At 51.1% G+C, this 24,428-nt stretch overlaps 1 protein-coding gene across 3 annotated transcripts; it reads right to left on the bottom strand.

Annotated features, from left to right (window-relative positions):
- Positions 1-941: 941 nt before the first annotated feature.
- USP44 (ubiquitin specific peptidase 44) lies at positions 942-23,828 on the bottom strand. 3 transcript variants are annotated; one of them, XM_068142788.1, is made up of 6 exons: positions 23,743-23,828; positions 15,870-17,375; positions 6,493-6,691; positions 5,771-5,879; positions 4,129-4,334; positions 942-2,316 (listed from the first exon to the last, which is right to left on the bottom strand). In XM_068142788.1, the coding sequence occupies exons 2-6, from the start codon at positions 17,292-17,294 to the stop codon at positions 2,201-2,203; spliced, it is 2,055 nt and encodes a 684-aa protein (XP_067998889.1). In that variant the 5' UTR covers positions 17,295-17,375; positions 23,743-23,828; the 3' UTR covers positions 942-2,200. The 3 variants fall into 3 exon arrangements, with proteins under 3 accessions (XP_067998889.1, XP_067998892.1, XP_067998891.1); XM_068142791.1 differs by having other exon boundaries at positions 5,771-5,837; XM_068142790.1 differs by lacking the exon at positions 23,743-23,828 and adding an exon at positions 23,467-23,505.
- Between the last annotated feature and the right edge of the window lie 600 nt (positions 23,829-24,428).

Here is a 24,428-nt window from a genome sequence, read left to right as displayed (position 1 = left end):
GCTGTTTGGAGATGGAAGAAGCTTTGCCAAATTCTCTTCCTTCCAAACAGCTTTTTTTTCCTTGCAGGAAGGATGAGGAGAGAGAGGCTTTATTGGAGTTCATCATGTGCCAGCATTTTGCACTCCCAACTTACCCATAGCTTCATGGAATGGTTTGGGTTGGGATTATCCAGTTCCAACCTCCCTGCCATGGGCAGGGACACCTCCCACCAGCCCAGATTGCTCAAGGTCTCGTCCAGCCTGGCCTTGAACTCCTCCAGGGAGGAGGTAGCCACAGCCTCCCTGGGCAACCTGTGCCAGAGTCTCCCCACCCTCACTGGAAAGAATTTCTTCCAAATCTCCAGCATAAACCTCCCTTCTTCCACCTGCATTCCATTCCCTCTCATCCTCTCACTACAAGCCCTTGTAGAAACTCCCTCCCCAGCTTTCTTTTAGACTCCTTCAGGTACTAGAAGGCCTCTTTAAGGCCTCCCCAGAGCCTTTTCTCCAGGCTGAACAGACAACCACAGAATCAGTCAGGGTTGGAAGGGACCACAAGGATCATCTAGTTCCAACCCCACTGCCAGGGGCAGGGACACCTCACACTAGATCAGGCTAGCCAGAGCCTCATCCAGCCTGGGCTTAAACACCTCCAGGGATGGGGACTCAACCACCTCCCTGGACAACCCATTCCAAGGCTTCACCACTCTCATGGGGAAGAACTTGCTCCTCACCTCCAGCCTGAATCTCCCCACCTCCAGCTTCATTCCATTCCCCCTAGTCCTATCACTCCCTGAGATCCTGAGAAGTCCCTCCCCAGCCTTGGTGAGACAGAGCTGGAGGGCTGGGTCCAGTGCTGTTATTTCCCAGTAGAAGTTATGGACTGAGTTTAAAAACCATTTCCAAGGAAAGCAAGCCAGTAATGCTGAGGTAGGAAGCACCTGCAGCACACACACAGAGCCTTCTGTCCACACCAAGGCATTTTATTGAGGTATAAACTTTGCAGAAGATGAGGTAACAACTTGCATAGGGCTTATGCAAAAGTAACTTCACAATTACCGTTCCCTTGGCACTAAATCAACTGCAGGTGGAGAGAGGCTGAGAATTCCTGCTTGGGAGATGCTCCTGAAGGCACAGCTGCATTAATGCCAGCAGGAGGCAGTACAGCAGCTGGAGCTGAGGAAGCAAGGCAGCTGGAAAGGGCTTTCATCCACATGTTGCATCTCCTCAGTGGTTTGGCTTTGAGGTTACCAAGGCAGAGAAGGCTTGCCAGAGCTGCTTGTCCCATGCAAGAGAGGGGGTGATGGCACTCAGAGTGTGGTGGCTTAGTGTGGCTGAGGTGCTTGCTGGGAGTTTGCTGCTTTGTTGCTTTGTTTTGAAGGAAGCTTTACATTATTGGCATGAAGAAAGCCCCTAGCTGTCAGAGCCAGTCCCCTGGCTTTGGCACTTGAGTTGTTAAGGCTAAGAACATGGAAGTCTTGGGAGTGAAGATACATTCTTGTGCTGCTGACCACTCCTCTTCCTTCCAGCACACATCCTGATTTTCATCTCTTTTCCCCAGCTTCCAAGACATTCTCTCAAGGTATCTTTAGTGTAGTTCCACTGAAGCTTGCAGAAGAGCCTGACTTCAGTCATCAAGCAGGTCCAGAAAGCCTCCTCCAGCAGGGTTCAGCCACTGCTGGAGGGGTAGGACCATCCCTGTGCTGCTGCACCTTAACATCCTAAGACCTAGTAGCAATTTCTGCACAGTGAGAATCCTTCTCTCCTTAGAGCTAGACTAGAGAAGGGACACAAGCACAGAGAGGAAGAATTAACCCCTTGCCCATTTTAAGTCACTTTTCCCCTAAGATTATAAACCCAAGAAAAACTCAGCCTGAGGTAACATTTCAATGCAAAGAGCAACATTGGGTGTGGTTTTTTTTCCCCTTTTCTTCTTTTTTTCATACAAAAATAGCTGTGTGGAAATTCTAGGGATGGAGAAAGTCACTGCCCATAAAACTGTGCCTAACAAGTGGAAAGAGGACTTGAAACTAACACACACAAAAAGAGGCTAGAAAACCCTTGTAGACAAAGTTAAAACGAAGCACAAAAGTTGTCCGTCCTTTTTCTCTTTTTAAAACCAGAGAGTTCTGACCCTCCAGAAGTGGCTTTGGATTAGCTGCTGCTGCTGCCCAGGGCCCACTCAGGCGATTCTGGCTGCTGCTGCTGGCTGGCAGCTGTGCTAGGAGCTGGCCTGAGGCAGCCGTTGGCTGTAGAACAGGATGTAGGCTTGAGCGTTGCAGACCTCTTCCATAGTGCACATGTTGAGTTTGGAGTCGTTGCAGTGGACCCAAAAGCCTGCAGTGAAGAGAGAAACAAGCACAGACAAAGAGCTGTGAGGGCATTGCTGTGGAGCAATTGTGTTAATGGATCATTAACTGTAGTGTTTGGTTCCACTTCATGAGTGGTGTTGTTGGCTGTGTGAGCTGGGCCTGCTCAGCCTGGAGAGGAGGAGGCTGAGGGGAGACCTCATTGCTCTCTATAACTACCTGAAAGAAGGTTAAAGTGAATCATAGAATCATAAAGCTGGAGAAGACCTTCAAGTCCAACTATAACCTAACTACCCTGACCACTAAACTAAACCCTAAAGTGCCACAGTTCTGGGCCCCTCAATTTAAAAAGGACATTGAGACACTTGAATGTGTCCAGAGGAGGGCAATGAGGCTGGGGAGAGGTTGGGAGCACAGCCCTGGGAGGAGAGGCTGAGGGAGCTGGGGTTGGACTCTTCTCCCAGGCAACCAGCACCAGTTGCACAGGGGAAATTTAGCTTGAGGTGAGGAGAAAGTTCTTCCCAGAAAGAGTAATTGGCCACTGGAATGTGCTGCCCAGGGAGGTGGTGGAGTCTCAGGGACTGGATGTGGCACTTGAAGCCATGGTTTAGTTAGTCATGAGGTGTTGGGGGATAGATTGGACTTGATGATCTCTCAGGTCTTTTCCAACCTGGTTGATTCTCTGATTCTTTGGCACCCCCAGGGATGGTGACTCCACCACCCCCCTTGGGCAGCCTGTTCCCATCCCTGACCACTCTTGCAGTGAAGAAATTGTTCCTAATATCCAAAGGGGTGGGAGTTGTTCTCCCAAGTAACAAGTGACAGGACAAGGGAAGTGGCCTCAAGCTGCTCCAGGAGAGATTGAGGTTGGATATCAGAAGAAACTTCTTGATTGAAAGGCTTCTCAAACACTGGCACAGGCTGCCCAGGGAGGTGGCTGAATCCCCATGACTGGAGGTGTTGAAAAGAGGCAGAGATGTGGTGCTGAGGGCCATGGTTTAGCACCAGCCTTGGCAGAGGTAGAGGCTGGTTGGAGTTGATGATCTGAAGAGGTCTGTTCCAAGTGAAAGAATTCTGTGATTCAGTTACAGAATTACAGCCTGTGAGTTATAGAATAGAGAGTGCTCTGATTCCCTTAGAGATCAGAGATTTGGGGGGGGGGGGGGGGGGGGGGGGCAGGGAAGACCTCCAAGATCAACATTCAATCTTTAGGAAAGGAAGTCAGAAGCAGTGGCTCTTTTGTGCTGGAGTGGCAACACAGGAGGTGCTGCTTTGCAAGGCACTCTCCTAAGAGCCAGCTCAAGTTGCTCTGGGAGGAGTTCACCACATCATTTGAGTCTTCCTCCAAAGGACCTCTACCCTTCCAGGATCCATGTGGAGAAGTAACTTCCATCAGCAGCTGAGCATAGGCAGGAGGGAAAAATCTCTTTAGACTGTACAAGCTTACTTCACCAAAGCTATTAAAGGATCATAGCATCATTAAGGTTGGAAAGACTTCTAAGTCATCCAGTCCAACCATCAACCCAACACCAGCCTGGCCCTTAAACCATGTCCCAAAGTGCCATAGCTATGCACTGGCCCACAGCTCCCCTTGTGTATTTGCCTTTAGGTTTTCAAAGCCCAGCTTAGCTTCCTCAGCTTCACAGGAGAACAGACAGCCAGAAGCCATTTAACAAGCCCAAGACAGAAATTTAACTCCCCTGGCCTACAGAGCTGCAGCTCTCATGGCAGGCAGCTCAGCTACAAGTGATCCCCTCTTGGTCCTGAGCAGGCAGTCAGCAGCTGGGAATTGCTGGCAGCCCTTTCTCCCAGGCTCCCTCACCTCCCAGCCGGTTCCTACCTCCCTCTGAGTTGTAGCAGTAGGCTGTGTAGTGCCCTGAGCCAAAGCCCTTGCCGTGGTGCATCACCACAGCAGAGAGGTCGTAGATGAAGCAGTCAGGCAGGAGGGACTTGAGGGACTCCCTGCAGCAGTAGGGCTCCATGTTGAGCCTCTGCTCGAAGCTGACGTGCACGCCGATCTTCTCGCGGTGATTGCGTCCTGACCACCTGCAAAGCCAAGCCGGTCACAGCCTGCCCCTCTCCCCGGGCCACCACCCCACACAGCCTTCACTTGCATGCTGCCTTGCTTCTCTTGGCTTCCTCTTTCACTTCTCCTTTATCTCAAGGCCTTTCACAACATGCCTGTGGTATCTACTGTTGTCATCTTCTGCAATACCCAGCTCCAGGCCTGTCTGGTTTCCCACATATGCACAGAGCCACAGAAAGGGTTGGGTTGGAAGGGACCTTAAAGATCAACCAGTTCCAACCCCCTCTGCCATGGGCAGGGACACCTTGCACTAGACCAGGTTGCTCCAGGCCTCATCAAACCTGGCTTTGAACACCCATCTGGACATGGTCCTGTGTGACCTGTCCTAGGTGATCCTGCTTTGGCAGCAGGGGTTGGACTCAATCTTTTTGTAGATCCCCTTCTAGCCCAAATCATTCTATGATTCCATAGATTCAAGGAATGGTTTGGGCTGGGACCTTAAAGATCATCCAGTTCCAACCTCCCTGCCATAGGCAGGGACAACTCACACCAGCTCAGGTTGCCCAAGACCTCATCCAACCTGGCCTTGAACACCTTCAGGGAGACGACATCCACAGCCTCCCTGGGCAACCTGTGCCAGTGCCTCACCACCCTCACTGGAAAGAATTTCTTCCTAATCTACAGTCTAAATCTCTCCTCCTCAAGCTTCAATCCATTCTTTTGGATTCTATTCTTGGGGATCAAAAGATAAAAGTTTCAATCTATCACAGGATCCCAGCATGGTGAGGTTTGGAAGAGACTTCTGCAGATCATCCAGTCCCACCCCTGGCCCTAGTTCTGCATGGACAAGCAAAGTGGTGTAGTGGTTTCCAACGCAGTACTGTGACATCTCCTGCAAAGCCACTATGAGGAGAGGCTGAGGGAGCTGGGGTTGCTTAGCCTGGAGAAGAGGAGGCTCAGGGGAGACCTTCTTGCTCCCTACAACTACCTTAAGGGAGGCTGTAGCCAGGTGGGGGTTGGTCTCTTCTCCCAGGCAACCAGCACCAGAACAAGAGGACACAGTCTCAAGCTGTGCCAGGGGAGGTTTAGGCTGGATTTTAGGAAGAAATTCTTCCCAGAGAGATTTGCCATTGGAATGTGCTGCCCAGGGAGGTGGTGGAGTCACCATCCCTGGAGGTGTTTAGGAAGAGCCTGGATGAGGCACTGGGTGCCATGGTTTAGTTGATCAGATGGTGCTGGGTGATAGGTTGGACTGGATGATCTCAAAGGTCTTTTTCAAGCTGGTTAATTCTATTCTGTTCTAATGCACTTTAACTATCTATTCATGGTTAAATGCTTAAATCACTCAAGAAACAGAGCTTTCCAGTAACTATTTCTCCTCACACTGGTAAATGAAAGTGATGCTGAGAACCACCCCCCAGCAAAGAGCGCCGGGCTGGGCCCCGCCGCTACTCACCGGAACCGCTTGAGGTGCAACCTGAGGACCTGAGGTAGGCGACACACCATGAGCTGCTTCTGAGCTTCTGTGAGTATAACGGGTTTAGAAGAAAACTTCCTTCGTTTTGCTGAGGCCAAACACACAGTTACACAACACAAACCTTGGCAACAACCTCCTCTGCCAACCCAGCGGCCGGCCGCCGCGCTGCTGGGGCCCTAGGCGCTGCTCCCTGCGCCTCCTGCAGGAGGATGTGCCTGCTGAGGCGTTAGTTAATGCTGCAAGCATACAGTGGTCGCTTGGGTCGGTCACCTTGACTCCAGCCAGCTGGGAGGCTCAGAGCTCCCTTTAGTGTGTGAACAGACCTTACCTAAGCCTTTGTGGGCTGCCCAGGGAGGTGGTGAGTCTCCATCCCTGGATGTGTTTCAAGGTGGTTTGGCTGCGGTGCTTGGGGCTATGGTTTAGGGGTGAGCCTTGCAGAGCAGGGTTCTGGGTTGGATTTGGTGATCCCCAGGGTCTTTTCCAAGCTGAATGCTGCTGTGCTTTGTGACACTTGCAAACATCCTCCTAACTGTTCCATCTCCTAGTTAGCTGTTCAGGAACAGCTGTCAAGTGACCACCCCAGGAAGCAAGGACTTGGTTTGCAGCATACTTGTCGTGTTGTCCTCCCACACTTGCCCTGTCAGCCCGCCCCCAGTTTTAGCCAGAGAACGTATGCATGAGTACATACTGCCTTTACTCACTGTTGCACTGATCACATGCATAAATCTTTCCTTCCAGAGCTTCAGTTTCTGTAAACTTGGCCAGCATCTCTGTCAGCAGGCAGGGATACTGAGACGACATCTCCTTGCCGTTGCAGTGATACCTCTCGGGAAACTCCAGGGACAGGTCCCAGAAAGGTTCCACAGTGTTGGATTTATTGTCACAGGCAAGGCAGGTAACCTAGAAAACAGGATTTCACCAGGGGCTCACACTCAGTAACTTCACTCTGCTAAAGGTTCACCGTAAGAGAGCTCTAAACCAGAGCTAAAGCCACAGCAGTTCCTGTTCGCTTGCACTCACAGCCCAGAGAGTCAAACGGAGCAGAGAAGTGACACAGCCACCTTCTGGCCCCTGAAGCAGCACATCCAATGCTCTCAGCACAAATGGGTGAAGTGCTCTCAGGTTTAACTCAACTTCAAAGCTGGGTTTGTTTCATGGTGTCCTGTAGTGTACAGGGTTCCATTTTGGTGCTCTCACTCCAAGAAGGACATTGGGGTGCTGAGGGGGTTCTGGGGAAGGGCAACAGAGCTGCTTAAGGCTATGGGGAGCGGGTCTGTGAGGAGCAGCTGAGGGAACTGGGGTTAGCCTGGCTAAAAGAAGGCTGAAGAGAAACCTCATTGCTCTCTACAACTCCCTGAAAGGAGACTGGATCCAGGTGGAGGCCAGTCTCTCCTCCCAAAGAACAGGCAAAAGGATGAGAGGAAATGACCTGAAGCTGTGCCAGGGGATGTTTAGGGTAGAGATTGGGAAGAAATTCTTTCCTGAAAGAGTGGCTGGGCACTGGAACAGGCTGTCCAGGGAGATGGTGGAGTCTGCATCCCTGGTGGTGCTCACAAACTGTGTAGACATGGCACTTCAGGGCATAGTTTAGTGGGTTGAAGATTGGACTAGATGATCTTACAGGTCTTTTCCAATGTTAATAGTTCTCTGGTTCTACTTTCAGTCAGTGGCTCACTTGCTCTGTGCCTTAAGTCAATCTGCAGCCTCCAGACCTTCCCCAAACATCTTCTGGAGAGCTTCACAGAGAAATCCTTGACTGGCAGATGAAGCTCTGCCTGGGAGTGTCCAAGGGAAAGCAGGTGATGGGAGCCCTGGGACTCTCTTCTCCAGAAAGAAAACTCGAGATGGAAGAGAGACGCCTGAGTTTAGGTTAATTGAAAAGCAAAACAAACAAAGTCATAAACTCAACAGCTGGGGATTCTCAAGTCCTAGCCTTCTTACTCTGTAAGCCTTCCAGGGAAGCCTGGATTAGGAAGCACACTTCTTCAAAGGGCAAAAAAACCAAAAAAGTAACAGGGAGAAAGCATTTCTTGCTTCTTCAGTGGATCCAGTGTCACACCAGGGAAAGGACAAGCAGTAAGGCAACATAAATAACATGTCAAGAAGTGAAGTCAGCCTGGAAAGGGCAGATAAAACAGCAGGGGACAACCAGTTCATGGCAACCTTCAATCTTTAGGAAAGGAAGTCAGAAGCAGTGGCTCTTTTGTGCTGGAATGGCAACACAGGAGGTGCTGCTTTGCAAGGCACTCTCCTAAGAGCCAGCTCAAGTTGCTCTGGGAGGAGTTCACCACATCATTTGAGTCTTCCTCCAAAGGACCTCCACCCTTCCAGGATCCATGTGGAGGAGTAACTTCTCCCAGCAGCTGAGCATAGGCAGGAGGGAAAAATCCCTTTAGACTGCACAAGCTTACTTCACCAAAGCTATTAAAGGATCATAGCATCATTAAGGTTGGAAAAGACCTCTAAATCATCCAGTCTAACCCCAGCCTGGCCATCCAACCATGTCCCAAAGTGCCATGGCCACACATTTCTTGAACACCTGCAGGGATGGGGACTCCACCACCTCCCTGGGCAGCCTCTGCCAATGCCTGACCACTCTTGCAGCAAAGAAGCTGTTCCTGACCTCCAAACCTAAACCTCCCCTGCCACAGTTTCAGTTAGATAAAGATTTTCATGATGCTCTTGGGACAGCTTCTCCCTAGATATTCTTGCCCTTATTTAGGGCACTCATGAGCTGCAACAGCTTCCACGTGATCCATGCTACCCTCCCACATAATGATCTGTGAGCCACCTTCTACATACCCTAGGAGCTACCTCATGGCTCTTAGTGCACCAGCAGACACATTCAGCAGCCCAGTTAGTTAGGCAAGCTGTTAATTGCCTTTAATGACCAAGCAGAAGAAACCCCTACTGCCTTGTTCTTAGAAACCTCACCTTTGAACTTCCATGGCAAGGAGAGGAGAATCTTCTGCTTTAATTCACACTGACAGGAGCTGCCTTTTTTTTTTCCCCCAAGTGCTAACATCTGGCAACCTTTCAAAGCCACAGACTATTAGTAACTGAGAGCTGGAATCCAGGCTCAGGAGACAGAATGCTCCATCTGGCCACAGTTCAAGCTAACTCCAGCATAAACACAGAATGACTAATAGACTTCTGCTGTACACATGGGGGATTCTCTGCAAGCCAGGAGCTCATTTCATTGAGAAGCCGGCTTCAGAATCTGGTGCCCATGGATGCACGCTGCAGATTAGCAGGCTCAGGATGAAACACATCCATGAGCTCAGCACCAAGGAGCCTGATGAGGCCTGAGGGTTACATTTCATGAGGAACACTAATCATCTAGGGTATTGGAAGATCTTTCCCCAGCTGGCTCATACTACCCCAAAGAATAAGAACCAAATCCTTGGTCCAGCCTCCAGTTCTGCCTCTCACCCAAACAAACCTGGTGCAACAGTCCCAGAATGACAGAAGGGTGGGGGTTGGAAGGGAACCTCTGGAGATCATCCAGTCCAACCCCCCCTGCCAAAGAAGGACCACCTAGGGCAGGTCACACAGGAACACAGCCAGCCAGTGCTCCATCTCACCCTGACGTGCAGCTGTGAGCAAAGCTGGTTTGTGTTGACAAAATCCTGCTCTGATACAGAGCTGCACTTCAGATCCAGGGCAGCCCTCACCAGGATGCTGCAGCAGAGTTAACCTCCCAAGAGTTATCTGGGGTTTGCACACTTGCCAGCAGCCTTACAGGAACCCCACATATTTGTAGGGGTTAGAAGGGACCTCTGGAGATCATCCAATCCAAACCCCCTGCCAGGGGCAGGATCACCTAAGGCAGGTAACACAGGAATGCATCCAAGTGGGTCAGGAATCTCTCCTGAGACAGACTCCACAGCCTCTCTGGGCAGCCTGCTCCAGGGCTCCAGCACTCTCACAGTAAAGAAGTTTCTCCTCACATTGAGGTGGAAGCTCCTGAGTTCCAGCTTGTACCCTTTGTTCCTTGTCACTGGGCACCACCAAGGAGAGCCTGGCCCCTTCTTCTTGACACCCACCCCTCAGATACTAATAGACATTCATAAGACCCCCTCTCAGCCTTCTCTTCTCCAGACTAAACAGCCTCAGGTCTCTTAAGTCTTTAGACCTGAGCTGTTCCAGTTCCTTCCTCTCAGCTGGTCTCTCCAGTAGATCCCTGTCTCATGTCAGCCACTGTGTGCTAACTGTTCCTGTGCTCACCCTCACTCAGTGGGAAATCAGGGCTGCACAATAAAAAAGGGAAGCATTTTGCTTAGCCAGGCCTGAGCCTACTCAGATTGGATTACTCAACAAGTAGGAGGATCCCTGCCCTTCTGTGGAATCCATCTGCACTGGCCTGTCCATCAGCACAGCGTTCCCAACACCCCCCGAGCTTCTCTTTCTGTGCAAGACAGGGCTCCTTTCTCTCATGCTCCACCACCATTCACACAAAGCAATCCAGATTGGCTTTTCCCCCTCCCCAGTGGAAAGCCCTCACATGGTAGAAACTGCACACAAGTTGACCAGGATTTTTACCAAACCAACTATAGACTCAGAAGGACTGGCAAAAGCTTTCTGCATCTGTCCAGTGTGCCTTTCTCTGGGATGAGTAACAAGGGCAGGGAGCCTGCTGCAGCTGGGGGTTTGTGTGCTTTCCCATGACTCTGTTTTACCTGCTTTTACTCCATTGTACAAAGTTGGAATTCAACTCCCCATTGGATTCCATAATTACTCTTTTAGGAAGCCTTAATGATGTCATTGATATCAAAGCTGCATGAGAAGTCTGCATTAGAGCAAAGGAAGTCAGTTACTGGCTTTAGCCAGTCTGAAATCTCTACCTTTATGCTCTGCCCTGACCACCCTCTCATGCCTTCAACCCTGGGGACTATGAGCAATTGCTTGGTTAAAAACTCAGTATTCAGTCACGGGCCAAAGGGCAGGCTGGAAAGAGCTGGATCAAATTGTTTGATGCAAGCTAAGCATGGAGGCCACTCAGACAAGCATCCCTGTGCCCACAGTAATTTCATGGACAGCCCCTGCCTCAGATGGCATTCAGCCTAAACACAGCCAGAGAAAATAGTTCACACATTGCTGCAGAAGCAGCCAACTCCATCACCAGCTTCTTTGCCTATGTTCCCTGCACTCACATGGAAGACAGACAGCTGTTCCCACCTCTGGTTTGGTTTGTAAGGGCAGTAAGATGGCCAGTCCCTTGTTTTGTGCTTTCACTATTGAAGAGGCAGATCTAGAAAGAGCAATCACTTCAGTTTTCCACAGCACTCCAAGCAGAAGGGGAATTTCCAGCACCCCATGCCAGTCCATACTGCATTTCTTCAGTTATAAAAGCAACTTTGTAGTGGTGAGGAAAAATGACCTGGACCTGTGTAACAGAAGCATCACCACAGCACTCTGGGGTCTGCGATGTAATAAATGAACTTCAAATGTCACCTCCATCTGGCTGCAAAACAATCTGGCAAGCATCTTGTGACTCAGGTAACACAGGAAAGCAGAGAGTCCAATATCAAAGACAGAAATGGATCAGTGTTAAGGGCACGGAATCATAGTCAATAAGGTTGGAAAAGACCTCAGAGGTCATCAAGTCCAACCTGTCACCCAACACCTCAGGACTACTAAACCATGGCAACCAAGTGCCACATCCAATCCCCTCTTGAACACCTCCAGGGACAGTGACTCCACCACCTCCTTCATCAAGTTCTCAAGTCTGTTTAGGGTAAGCTTTAATGCCCAGCACTGTTTGACAGTCACCCTCAGCTTTCTCCCCAAACTTTAACCCAGCACAATATCCACAGCTGAAATGCTTCACCCACAGCCTGCACATTGCCACTTCTCTCAGGCAACATCTTCCTGAGACACACTGATTGAGCAAGGACATGAGGCAAGGCTTACAAGGAGAGGCACTGCCTCCTAAAACTGTAAACAGTTTACACTCTAGGTTGGGGAGAACTTGCTTCACTCTCTAGGTCTTGGGGTATTCATTTCTCTGAGCACTGCAGACTCTTACTCTGCCGTGCTGAGCAGGGCTGGGGGTGGCACTTTGCTCTGATTGCACCTCAAACATGATCAGGAAGTAATCAAACAGTCTGGGGGTGGCTTCAGTACGCCTAAAGATCCCACAAGTGAGCTCCTGCCAGGCACTGTAACAGAAATGTATTCATGGGGAAAGAAACATCACCATCCAGCACACAATCAGAGAATAGTTCTGAGGTGGAAGGGACCTTAAAGATCATCCAGTTCCAACCCCCCCTGGACAGGGACACCTCCCACCAGCCCAGGTTGCTCAAGGCCTCATCCAGCCTGGCCTTCAACACCCCAGGGAGGGGACATCCACAGCCTCCCTGGGCAACCTGTGCCAGTGTCTCCCCATCCTCACCGGAAAGAATTTCCTCCTCATCTCCAGTCTAAATCTCCCTCTTCCACCTTCAATCCATTCTCTCTCATCTTATCACAACAAGCCCTTGTAAGAAGTCCCTCCCCAGCTCTCCTGTAAAAAGTCTCTCCCCTGATTTCTCATAGCCCCCCTTCAGGTACTGGAAGGCTGCTCTAAGGTCTTCCCAGAGCCTTCTCTTCTCCAGGCTGAGCAGCCCCAACTCCCTCTGCCCTGTCCCCCCAGGGGTGGTGCTCCAGCCCCCTGATCACCTTTGTGGCCCTCCTCTGGACCTGCTCCAACAGTTTGATGCCCTTCTTGTGATGAGGGCACCAGAACTGGATGCAGTGCTGGGGGTGGGGTCTCAGAAGAGCAGAGCAGAGGAGGAGAAGCTGCCTCTTCCTAGATCAGCCTGACTGTTCAGCTACAATTATCAGCTTTCACAAATACTTTAAAGTAGTTTCCCTACCTCCCTTCCTCCCCAGCATAAACCATCCTGACAAACAACTTAGTACACACAGCAGAGCTCCTGGGAACACGTGGGACACAACTTTCCCAAAGCAGGGCTGGAAAGGTGGATTGACTTTGACAGCTGAAATTTGCTGTTTCAGTTTCTGGAGGGTTTGCTTTTTTCCAAGCTGTACCTACCCCTTTCTGTGCTTCAAATGGACAAACTTGGAAATAAAGGTAGGTAAAAAAATAGTAGAATAAATCATGGTGCATGCTGTGCTATTTAGCAGGGACCACTTAAAAACCACAAGTCAAATACTCCTCAAGACAGCACCTAACCTCCTGGAGCTCTTGAAGTGTCCTGGAGGGCTTCAAAAGGGGGTTGGACGTGGCACTTGGTGCCATGGTTTAGTCATGAGGTCTGTGGTGACAGGTTGGACTTGGTGATCTTTGAGGTCTCTTCCAACCTTGGTGATTCTGTGACTCAAACATCTGTGCATCAGGAATGTGCAGTTTGCCACTGGCACATAATCAATAACTTCAGTGTGGCATCTTCTCCTTTCACACTGAAGGGCTGAGTAGGCAGAGGGTACCCTCCACATGAGTACAAGCACTGAAGGGCTGAGTAGACAGTGGGTACTTCCACAAGAGTACAAGCACAGAAGGATCAAAACCAACTGCAGGTGTAACAGAATCACAGAATGACATCACCTACAGCTTTCTCCAGTTATCAAACAGTAACCTGTGAAAGATTCTCAGCCATCAATTTCTCTCCTTTCTTAATCTTATACCCTAAATTCAGACAGTGCTGAACCAGGCAGCCAGCCTGATGGCAAACTGGGGATTAGGCCTTCCCTTCAGGTTAAGAGTAGCTACAGGAAGAGGGGAAATGGTTTACTGCCCATGTGAAAGTAACACGAAACCCGAGTAAACACAGAGCTGATCTGCATTGTAAGTGATCCCCTGTGTACTCTATCAAGAGGAGCTCCATAGTACTCCTGACATTTGAAGGTCAGGAAGATTGCCTTCACAGCACTTGAGTATCTCAGGAAACCAAATATCTTCAGCTGGTGGATTCACAACAAAGGGATAGCAAATATAACAACTTGACTGGTGATCCTAAACCAGACAGCAAGCAACAAGCTTCTCAATTCCCTTTACTCACTGAATTCAGCCATATTTGATTAGATAGACTAAAATCCCACCCTGTTTTCAAAGAAGGCAGCAGGCTAGAGGTCCAAGTACCTCCCAGAGAGGAAGTGTAATACTGTTGTAACCTGTAGGTAGGTAGAGCAACAAGGACAAAGGGTACACTCCTTGCTTTAACAGCTAGCGCTGCCAAAGAGGGAAGGGCAGAGCAAGAAATCCTTCCTGGTTTCCCTCAGCCCTGCATGGATCTTTTCTTGCCCTTTTCAAGGCTGCTGCTGCTAGCAAACACCTTAGCAAAACCATGGTGCAGGCATCTTGCTGAGGAGAGGGAAGTAGCTGCCTTCAGATTTCTTCCAAGAAGAAATGAGTCCTGTTAGAGAGGCTGGAGTGCAACCAAGCCTTGGGACTCAAGCACTGACTTTGTTTCACTACCAAAGCTGTTGTTTTGGACAGGAACGTGATTTCCAGAGAAAACCTAGTGACATCATATACTAGACACTTACATTAGCACAACCCTGCTACAAGATAGCTTACCCAGAGGCAAGGAAATAAGCCAACAGCAATGTTCTTGCACTGAACACCCCTGCTGTTACTTTCAGTTCAATCTCCAAACCTTCACACATTAAATTCATGACATTCATGAAATGCCTCTGCAGTCCCTCAGTGAAACCTAAAGGCCAATTCCAGAGGGCAGGGACTTTCTCAGCCTCTGCTCCTGCTGCAGTCTGGTTAGTTTTTAGATCACTGCAACAGTCCCCAAGGTTTGTTAGCTCAGTCAGTTCACAGGACCATAGAATGGCTCAAGTTGGAAGGGACCTCAGAGATCATCTACCTCAAAGTTTCTTCCACAGGCAGAGACAGCTCTCAGCTACATTTCTCTGCTCAAGGCCTCATCCAGACTGGCCTTGAACACACCCAGGGAGGAGGGATCCACAACCTCCCTGGGCAATCTATTCCAGAGTCTCACCACCCTCATACTAAAGAGCTGGTTCTTAAGATTCAGTCTGAACCTGCTCTCCCTCAGCTTCAAACCATTCCTCCTAGTCCTATTTCTAGACACTCTTACAGAAAGTCCCTCTGCAGCCTTCCTGCAGGATCCCTTCAGCTGCTGGAAAGCAACTATAAGGTCCTTCAGGAGTCTTCTCTTCTCCAGGCTGGACAACCCCAGCTCCCTCAGCCTGTGCTCACAGCAGAGCTGCTCCAGCCCTTGGATCATCTTTGTGGCCTCCTCTGGACTCACTCCACCAGCTCTGTGTCCTCCTTCTGCTGGGGACCCCAGAATTGGAGGCAGGATTGGAGGTAAGGTCTCAGCAGAGCAGAGTCAAGGGGCAGAATCCCCTCTCTCGCCCTGCTGGCCACACTCCTCTGGCTGCAGCCTAGGATGTGATTTGCCTCCTGGGCCGCAGTTGTCATTTGTACACACAGAGTTGGGATATGCACGGCAGGACATGGACATATTGAAGTACTTAACAGGAAGCCCAGAAAAAAAAGGAGAGGAAAAAGGGAATAGACAGGGAAAAAAAAAGAGGAAAACAGCTGTTGCCTCCACCCCACAAATTGGGTTCCTGTGTTGACAGAGCCTTCCCTATCTTTGTGCTTTAAGAGGATTCCTGTACAACAGCAGCAGTCATTCAGCAGCAATGAATTTCAAATTCAAGCCATTCAACGAAATAATTTCCTGCTTGGCACCTATCAGCTAATGCTTCCACTCAGAGGAGATTAACACCTTCCTTAACTCCTTTTGTCTGGTATCACTGCAGTGATAAGCTAGATGCTTAGAACTGTAAATGCTCCATTCCTGCTAATCAGTTGGTGCTCAGGAGCACAGTCAGAGGTTTCTCAGGACTTGCAAAAGTGCGCTTTAAAATACCAAATGCAACACTTTCATCGGGTGACTCTGGTAGTCAGAGCCTCAGCAGCACACAAATTACCTTCCTTTTGAAACTGTGGGCATTGTACCCTCCCCATCCTCCCCCCCCCAGTAACTTAGCCTTTGAAGTATGCTCATCGCTGACCTGTATAAATCCACCAATTACAAATCATCACACACCTCAAAAAGGAAACCCGACCAGAACTGCAAAACCATACCTGACTCAACAGCTGGCCATGAAAAATGTTGTTAACCACATTCAAAACCTGTTTTATAAGCTTCCTCTGAGAAGCGGGGATGAGAGCCGGGTACCTAGCCCCCGTAGTCTCCAGTTCCTGCTGCACTTTATCCAACAGTTCACAGAGAAATTCCTGAGCATCTTGCTGGGCATACCCTCTGAAGGCTGGAATTAGTCTCCACACGGAATGAAGCATGGCAAAAGGAGACACCAGAGCCCATTTGCCAGACCACATGACTTGGAACAGAGTGTGCAGCTCATGACAGAGAGAAATATGCTTTGAACTGGGCTCCCTGGGCTGAATAAGTTCCATATTTCTGCTTTTTGATGCTCCTCCACTTAATCCAGAGGACAAAGTAGGCCGCCTCACAGAAGAGGACCCCTTGGTTTTCTCTGGGTTGCCGCTCCCATGCAGCACCGAGGCAGCTGTGGGCAGGTGCCTGGCTGAAGCTCTTGTTTTGCCGTTGGTCGCCGTCGCCAGCAGCTCCTGAGTTTGGTTGAGATCGAGCTTCAGGAAGCACTCTCGGAAGATAAGCAGGTGACTCAGTACCTGCAGGATGGAATTCATGTAGCAGGTGTTGCCCAGGTTTCTCAGTCCCGTGACCCCAGGAGTCACTGTGGGCCTGCGTTTCACCGGAGAGTCGCCCACTGTTTTCAACCTGACTTCATCTGAGGTATAAGTTTCGGCCCCGGCCTCCGCGCCGCGCGGTGGGCTCTGCAGGCGGAGCGCTGCTCCCGAGGACAGCCTGAGCTGCTCCTGCAAACGACTGCTCTTCCTGGGAGGCATCTTTTCCAGCTCTGCCTTCAACTCACGCTTCCGCTCTTGCCTCCTCTTCCTAGCTCTGTCCCTTCTTTCCTCCTCTTCCTCCCGATGCCTCTCCTCTTCCAAATTCCTCTTCCCGGAAGGCGTCAGCTTGAGCCACGACCGGAACACCTTGCCCAGGAAGGTGCGCCGCCGGTGCCAGAGGGCCGTGAACATCCGATCCTCCTTGCGAAGCAAGGCCTGGGCGCCGCCGTGGGAGAGGTAAGCGTCATCCCCCGTGCCCGCGGAGCGCAGGGTCCTGCCGCTGCGGGTGGTGCACTGGTAGTTCTGGCTCTTGATGGCGCTCAGCGTGCTGCGCAGCAGCTTCAGGTCGCCGGTGGCGTTGTCGTTCAGGACGTAGTCGTCGCAGAGGTAACAGAACACGTACAGCTCGTTGACCTCCAGCGCCACTGGGTGACCGCTCTCCTGAAAGTGCTTCAGTGCGTGTTCCTCGATGTACCTCCCGCAGGCCACGTGGGAGCAGCTGAGGCAGGCCCAGACGGACTCCGTGGTGTTGCAGTCCGCGCAGTGCCATTTCTGGGGGTTGAGGATGGAGTGGTCCTGGGCCAGGCGCAGGCGCCCTATGTGCTTGCACTTGTCCATCCTCACAGCTCACACTGCAGAGGCGCTCTGGCAGAACTCATCGTCCAAGCTCTCTGCTGCCCATGGTGCTTTGGTCTGCAACTGAAAAGCAAACACAGGAGGGGTCAGGTGATAAAAATACTCAACCCTCAACCGTGACCTGGGCTGCATCAAAAGCAGTGTGAAAGGCTGGACAAGGGATGGGATTCTGCCCCTCTGCTCTGCCCTGCTGAGACCCCACCTGCAGCACTGCATCCAGATCTGGTGCCCCCACCAAAGCACATGGAACTGCTAGAATATGTCCAGAGGAAGCAAGGATGATATGAGGGCTAGAAAACCTCCTCTATGGGGATCAGCTGAGAGCTTGGGCAAGCCTGGAGAAGAGATGGCTTCAGGGAGGCCTCAGAGCAGCCTTCCAGTACCTGAAGAAGGCTAGAAGATGGAGAGGGTCTTTTTACAAGGGCTTGTAGTGATAGGACAAGAGGGAATGTATTGAAGCTGGAAGAGGGGAGATTTAGACTGGAGATTAGAAAGATATTCTTTAGTGAAAGTGGGGAGACACTGGAACAGGTTGCCCAGGCAGGTCATGGATGCCCCCTTCTTGGGGGTATTCAGGGGCAGGTTGGATGAGGCCTTGAAAAACCTGGTCTACAGGAAGGTGTCCCTGCCCATGGGAGAGGGTTTGGAACTAGATGATCTTTAAGATCCCTTCCAACCCAAACCATGCTATGCATTTGTAAATACCCAACTGTAACACTTCTACAGCTGCCAGCATACCAAATGCATACTTGAGGTTAAGATCATGATCGCCATCCAACTAAGTCCCACCAAACACATAAAAGCAGTCAGTGGTGTGGAGCCACAATCAACATCATCAACAGCAGCTTGACTTCCAGACTAAATGGTCTGAATACCACTGTTTATCTACCCAGTACCTTCTGGCTGAGGGCTGAAGCATACAAGTTACAATTTGGATTGAGAATGTAACAAACCGGACCCAAAGCAGGATTGATTTAGTTAACAGGCAGGGTTAGGGAGTTTGGATACAAACACAACTTAGCATGGGACAGTTAGCCCAGAGATGCTGTGGATGCCCTACCACAGTTTCACAGCAGTGGAAAAGTCAGGAACATGCTGGTGAGCAACACTCTGGGTTGAGGGCCGCCAACAAGCAGATCTTTTGTTACTGTTTTCCAGGCACTGAAACAGGCTGCCCAGGGAAGTGGTGGAGTCACTGCCCTTGGAGGTGTTCATGAAATATGTAGAGATGGCCCTTCAGGACATGCTTCAGTGGCCATGGTGGTGTTAGGTTAACAGTTGGACTTGATGTTGGAGTCTTTCCCAACCAAAACAATTTTGGGATTGGAAGCATTCAAGGCCAGGCTGGACAGGGCTTTGAGCAACCTGACCTAGTGGAAGACATCCCTGCCCATGGAGATCTTTGGCTACATGGTCTTTGAAGATTCCTTCCAACCCAACCCATTCTGTGACTCTAGGATTCCAAAAGCCCCCCGAGTTCATTCCATCCCTCAGCACACAGGTGCACAAGTGCAAAGTTCACTCACATTTGTTTACACAGTGCCAACAGTTCAGACAAATGAGGCTTTATGAAACTCAAACCCTTAATTAAACCACACCTCTAATTAAATCACTGCCCCTTGGTGCTCAGGCCAGCCTGTAATGCCAACGCTTGCTTTAATAATGTATCTTTAACAAGTACATTTTAAGGTGTCATCCTAACACCTCTGAAAGACAAAGGGTGAGCTGGAGAAGCAGAACTGATTCCTTCCTAAGGCAGAACTACCACGAAGTATCTTCCCCAGCTGCTGCCAACTTTATAAAACCCTCTGTTTTGGTCTTCCCAATCCACATCTCCCAAAAGCAACTTAAAAACCTGGTTAACCTCCCTTACTGAGCTTGTATGGTGGCATTTATTTGTTTAAAGCTGCTGTGTTTGCTTTCTCCTGTAAGATGCAATTTATCTAAAACAAATAGGCAGGCTCTGACACACAAAAAATTAAAGAGACAGTGATTTATTCATCGTTTTCACCATCTTTCTAGCTGTACCTGAGACAAACAACGCACCAGGAAGTGACTCTATTTGATCTGGGGTGCTGTGCCCACCATGCCATTGACTGGAAGGGTTTAAACAGCACAAAGCAGCAGCAGCACCACTATGGGCAGCACTTGCCAGAGGAAATGGTTCATTCACCCGAGGAGTTGCAGGGGGCTGTCAAATCTCCAGGCTATGCATGCAGCTGTGGACCTAGCCCAGGCTGTACATTACCAGCATCACGGACTCCCTGTTTTGCAGGTATGTAAACCACGCTACAAAAGACACAGAATGGCTGATGTTGGAAGGACCTCAGAGATCACCTACTCCAACATCCCTGCCAGGAGCAAGGATGCCTCTCAATTACACTTCACTGTTCAGGGCCTCATCCAACCTGGCCTTGAACACCCCCAGGGAGAGGGCAGCCACAAGCTCTCTGGGCAACCGATTCCAAGGTCTCACCACCTTCATATTGAAGAACTTCTTCCTAAGATCCGGTCTGAACCTACTCTCCCTCAACTTAAAACCATTCCCCCTTGTCCCATTGCTAGACACCCTTGGGAAAAGTCCCTCTCCAGCTTTTCAGGTACTGGAAGGCAGATGGAAGTTTTTTCAGCTAGCAGCCTATTTGCTGGCTGTTAATGAGAGTCTTCTACACAACTGTGCAAATTGAGTTTGCTTTTTGTACTGTGTAAGTAAGACCACTTGTGCTACCCCAAGTCTTCTCCTAGTCCGACAACTTGCCCCCAGAACTAAGCTGTGTGAGCAGAGTGGTTTGGAAAATCCAGAACACGAACACTGATAAAATTCACATAAATTTCAGACTTAGTTCTATGTTACCTTAATTCTCCCTGGACTATTAAAGTAAGACCTCTGTAAAGTGTGCTGCAAGAACTAAGTGTGGATTTTTAAGGCAGGATTTTTGAGAGGCAAAACTCGTCTTTGTGGGTTTGGGCTAAGTGAAATAGATTTTCCTGTGTAACATCGTATTAGTCCTTGCCAGCAGGCCAGAAGTGAACACTAAACCCTGCCTTCTTCCACCAGGCTGCCACAGTCAGAGGACTCAGGTCAAACCCTTTCTGGTTGTGTTAAAGTCACTGTGTAAACACTGTGCCTTATTTCCCCTTCTTTCTAATTATTCTATGATCAGAAATTGTGTTTTCTCTCCACTGGAAAACATTCTCAAGAGTAGGGCTTCAATGTAAGCAGATACTGGACCGAGGACAAAAGCAGGCTGCTGGTTTCAGGCAGACCACTGTGTAAAAGCCAGGGTTGCACAATCAGGCTCCTCATGCAAAAGCAACAGGATTCTACGAAAGCACAAGATCAGCGCCTTGGAGGGAAAAAAAAAACCCTAAACCCCGGCTCCCCCACCAGCAACCAAGCCAGCACGGCGCTTCGATGCGACAGGGTGGAAAGGGGGAGGGGAAGGAAACCTCTTGGCGTGGGGGGAGAAGTCTTTCTTTGAAGAAAACGTGAAGAAATCAAAACGTGGTTTGGTCAAAAAAAAGACGAAGTACCTGGAAAGGCTGTGGAAAAGCTAAGAGGAGGCAACTGAGAGCAAGAAAACTTCCAGCAGCACAGCGGCAGGGTGAATGCTTCAGGATACGGAGTGCTGAGACTACACTGAGTCACAAAATCGTGGAAGTTTACCTTAGAAGCCAGAATTGGCAAGACAGAATAAATAGCTCGGGGGGAAACAAGAGTTAAGTGACAGATAATGGTAAAAGAGAAACCTAAGCTCATTCCCACGCCTGCTAGAAAGCTGCCAGTGGAGTAAAACGGCACGAATCAGAGAGTCATTAAGGTCGGAAAAAAACTCCAAGTAAGAGCTCCGACGTGAACATTCCTTAAAGAAATGTTATTCAGCGCTAGTTTCGGCATTCTTCTCTCCCGAGGTTCAGTTCTGTGCACACACACAAAGAAACTGTGAATGAGCCGACCAGCACTTCAGAGATCAAGCCCCCACTGTGTTCTCAGCACAGAAGTAGTCAGCAAAATAGCAAGCCCTGAGACATAGAACAGCACTTACTGCAGGCACTCAACTACCTGGGGAAACGGCGAGATAGAAAAGTCTTATTTTGTGCCAGAGCTTCACAAGGTAGAATTGAAGACACACAGGAAGTTTGGGGTTGTTTGGTTTGGTTTTTTTTCACTGAACCTTAACACTTCAATCTTAATGGATGTGCTCATTTCTTTAGTTCCACTAACGAATAAGCTGTCAAAAATGTGTATTTTAGGCTGAGTCCACGAGCTGGCAAAGTACTCAGTGTCCAAAAAAGCAACAAAGAAAACAGATTGTTTTCTTTCCTTCCATTTGTGTTCCATGTAAGCAAGAAACTAAGATTCATCTTCACAAGCTAATAATTTTGTCAATTGCAACTCTAAATATAAACAAAAGGAAATATTCCCCCCCCCCCCCCCCCCCCCCCCCCCTTAGTCACTCCTTCCACAATTAATTGCTTGGCATGTAAATGAAAAAGCACAACAAATGAATCCAAGTTTATCACCTCAAGTGCCAGACTAGAAATGCAGCACATCGTTTTACTAACAGATCTGTATATACTTTTGCAGTGTGCTTGTGTGTGTGTGTGCCATGAGCATTGTGACTTTTACATCAGATGAACATTTCACAGAATCGGAGAACGCTGGGGGGGGTTGAAAGGGACCTCGAAAGATCACCCAGTTCACCCTCCCCCGGCCAGAGCAGGATCACCTATACCAGACCACACCGGAACACATCCAGTTTACCAACTGATTTGCAGAGTACCTGTTCAAAATCTGACGGGGAAAAAAAAAAAAAAAAAAAGAAAAAAAAGAGAAGCTGTAGGTACCTGAGCAACTCTTAAGTTTTAGAAGGCAGATGTACTGCTTTCTTACACCATTTTCCTCCTCAACCCAAAAAGACACTGATGTGATGAACTTCAAGCTGCCCTACCATCCTGCCAGGCATAACATTAGGGAGGTGGTGGAAGCCTCATCCCTGGAGGTGTTTAAGGCCAGGCTGGATGAGGCTCTGGCCAGCCTGATCTAGTGTGAGGTGTCCCTGCCCACGGCAAGGGGGTTGGAACTAGATGATCCTTGAGGTCCCTTCCAGCCACCACACGATTCTATGATTCCATGACTTACAAAGGAAAGCAGCATCTCAAAGAGAATTTCTGTGAGCTGCTTTGTAACAGCACAGCCTTTGAGAGGAAATCCTTCTCCTCTCCGCCTCCTTTCTCGGGAGCCACAGAGCATCCCTTTAACTTCTGTTTTGGCTACCGAAAGAAGACATACGCTGCCTTGAAGCCACCAGAGCACCCGAGACACCGGCAACAACGTTTCCTTACTGCAAATAACCGCACATTTCCGGCAGTTGAGACTTCGAGGTAAACAAACCGTTCAGATTGAAGCACTTTCACGGAAAGATAAAGCAAAACCCATTGCGATTCTTGTTAGTCTGGATTTACACTTGACAGTTCTTCCCTTTTACGAGAACAACGCTCTCCGAGTGCTGACAGCTCCTCGGGCACCGCGGGGCTCCCCGCTCCGAGCCCCTGCGAGCGCAGCGGCCGCAGCTCGGCTCCCTCGGCTGTCTCCGCAGGCAGGTCCAGCGCTCCCCGAGCCCCGCGACACGGCGCAACTCTCCGCCTCTCGCCGACATGAAGCGGCACGTACGAGACCCGAGCGGCTTGGCCACCCCGGCGCAGCTCACCGCCACCTCCTCTCGCCCTGCCTCACCTCAACGCCTTTCCGACCCGCTGCGGGAAGGCAGGCTGAGGGGACCGGCGGGCTGCCCGGCGCAGCGGGGAGGCGGCGGGACGTCTCCCGCCCGCAGCCGGCGGGGAAGGGCGGTCTCGAAAGACCCTGATCCTCGCCGGAGCTGTTAGGACGGCCAAACCCCCCCTCACTCCCGCCCCAGCGGCTTCCCCGGCCCCACGCCGTGCCCGGCTCGCCCCCGTGGCAACAAGCGCCCTCTCCTCAGGTGCTCCTCCGCGGGCACCGCGACGCCACTACCACCACCCCTCCCCCGGGGAAAGGCTGTACCACCGCCCCCCCCCCCGCCCCCGTCCCCTCCGCCGGGCACCTGCCCCCCGCAGGAGTCTCCCGGTCGGAGGGGTGGCAGAGCCGTGGCTGCGCTGCCGCCCCCGCACGCACCCGTCACCCGCCGCTGCCGCCATCTTGGGCGCCCCGAGCTGCAGCCGCCGCGGAGCGGCCCCTCCGCAACGTCAGCGCCGCGCAGAGGCCAAACACCACCACCCCCCAGCCCCCCCTCCCCACACGGCGCGGAGATCCCCGCGCCGCTCGCCCCTCCGCCGCCCCCAGGCGGGCGGGAAGCGGAGGAAAAGAGGCTTTGAGCCAGCGGGGAACCGCTGCTAGGTACCCCCCAACACGGCCGCCCCGGGCCGGGCCGTGTCGCCACCCCACACCCACCTGCCGAGCGCCGGACGGGAAGCGCCGATCGCCATGTGCCGGTGGCGGCTCTGTCACCAGATTTGTAGTGGCAACCCAAGTCCTTCCCACGTCTCCTCCCACCTCCCCTGGGCCTCCCCCGCCCACCGCCGCCAGTCCAAGCGGGCTGGTCCCGCGGGGCCGGGCGCAGGAAACCGGGCGGGGAGCGACGGCGGCGCTGCGGGGCCGTTGCCCCGCGAGGGAGGTTAAGGCAGGCGGCGCCGGCGGGCGCTGGGAGCCGGCTCCCGAGGCACCGAGGAGCTGCCTCTGTCCCCGGCCAGTGCCCGCAGGGCACCTGTTTATACAGAGGCGGGTCTGTACCTGCCGGTGAGAAAAGAGGTCTCTGGCATCGCCGCGGAGGGTTTCCTTGTTCTCCCTCTCACATTTCAGTCGTGTTCGGTCTTCTGCGGCATCGCCCTTCCTCGCCCGGGGTTAAGACCTCCGCTTGCATTTCTCCAGGCGGACTCAGCGCAGCGCTGCTGCCCCGGGCTGGCCGGGCCCGGCGGCACCCCGGGCTCGCAGGTGCTGCCAGCAGCCATTTCTGGCATCGCCGCTGCCCCGTCTGCCGAGACATGGCTGTGGTCGGACGCAGTGTCCAGGGTGCCAGGATCTGTGCCGAGACGTGGCTGTGGTCGGACACAGTGTCCAGGGCGTCTCTGCCGGCGAAA

Source organism: Melanerpes formicivorus, unplaced genomic scaffold (genome assembly GCF_026170545.1).
Source record: "Melanerpes formicivorus ecotype bairdi unplaced genomic scaffold, bMelFor1.0.p_v2 SCAF_8, whole genome shotgun sequence".
Taxonomy (NCBI): Eukaryota; Metazoa; Chordata; class Aves; order Piciformes; family Picidae; genus Melanerpes; species Melanerpes formicivorus.
Note: the sequence above shows the minus strand (reverse complement) of the source record. Positions and strands in the feature narration are given on the sequence as shown.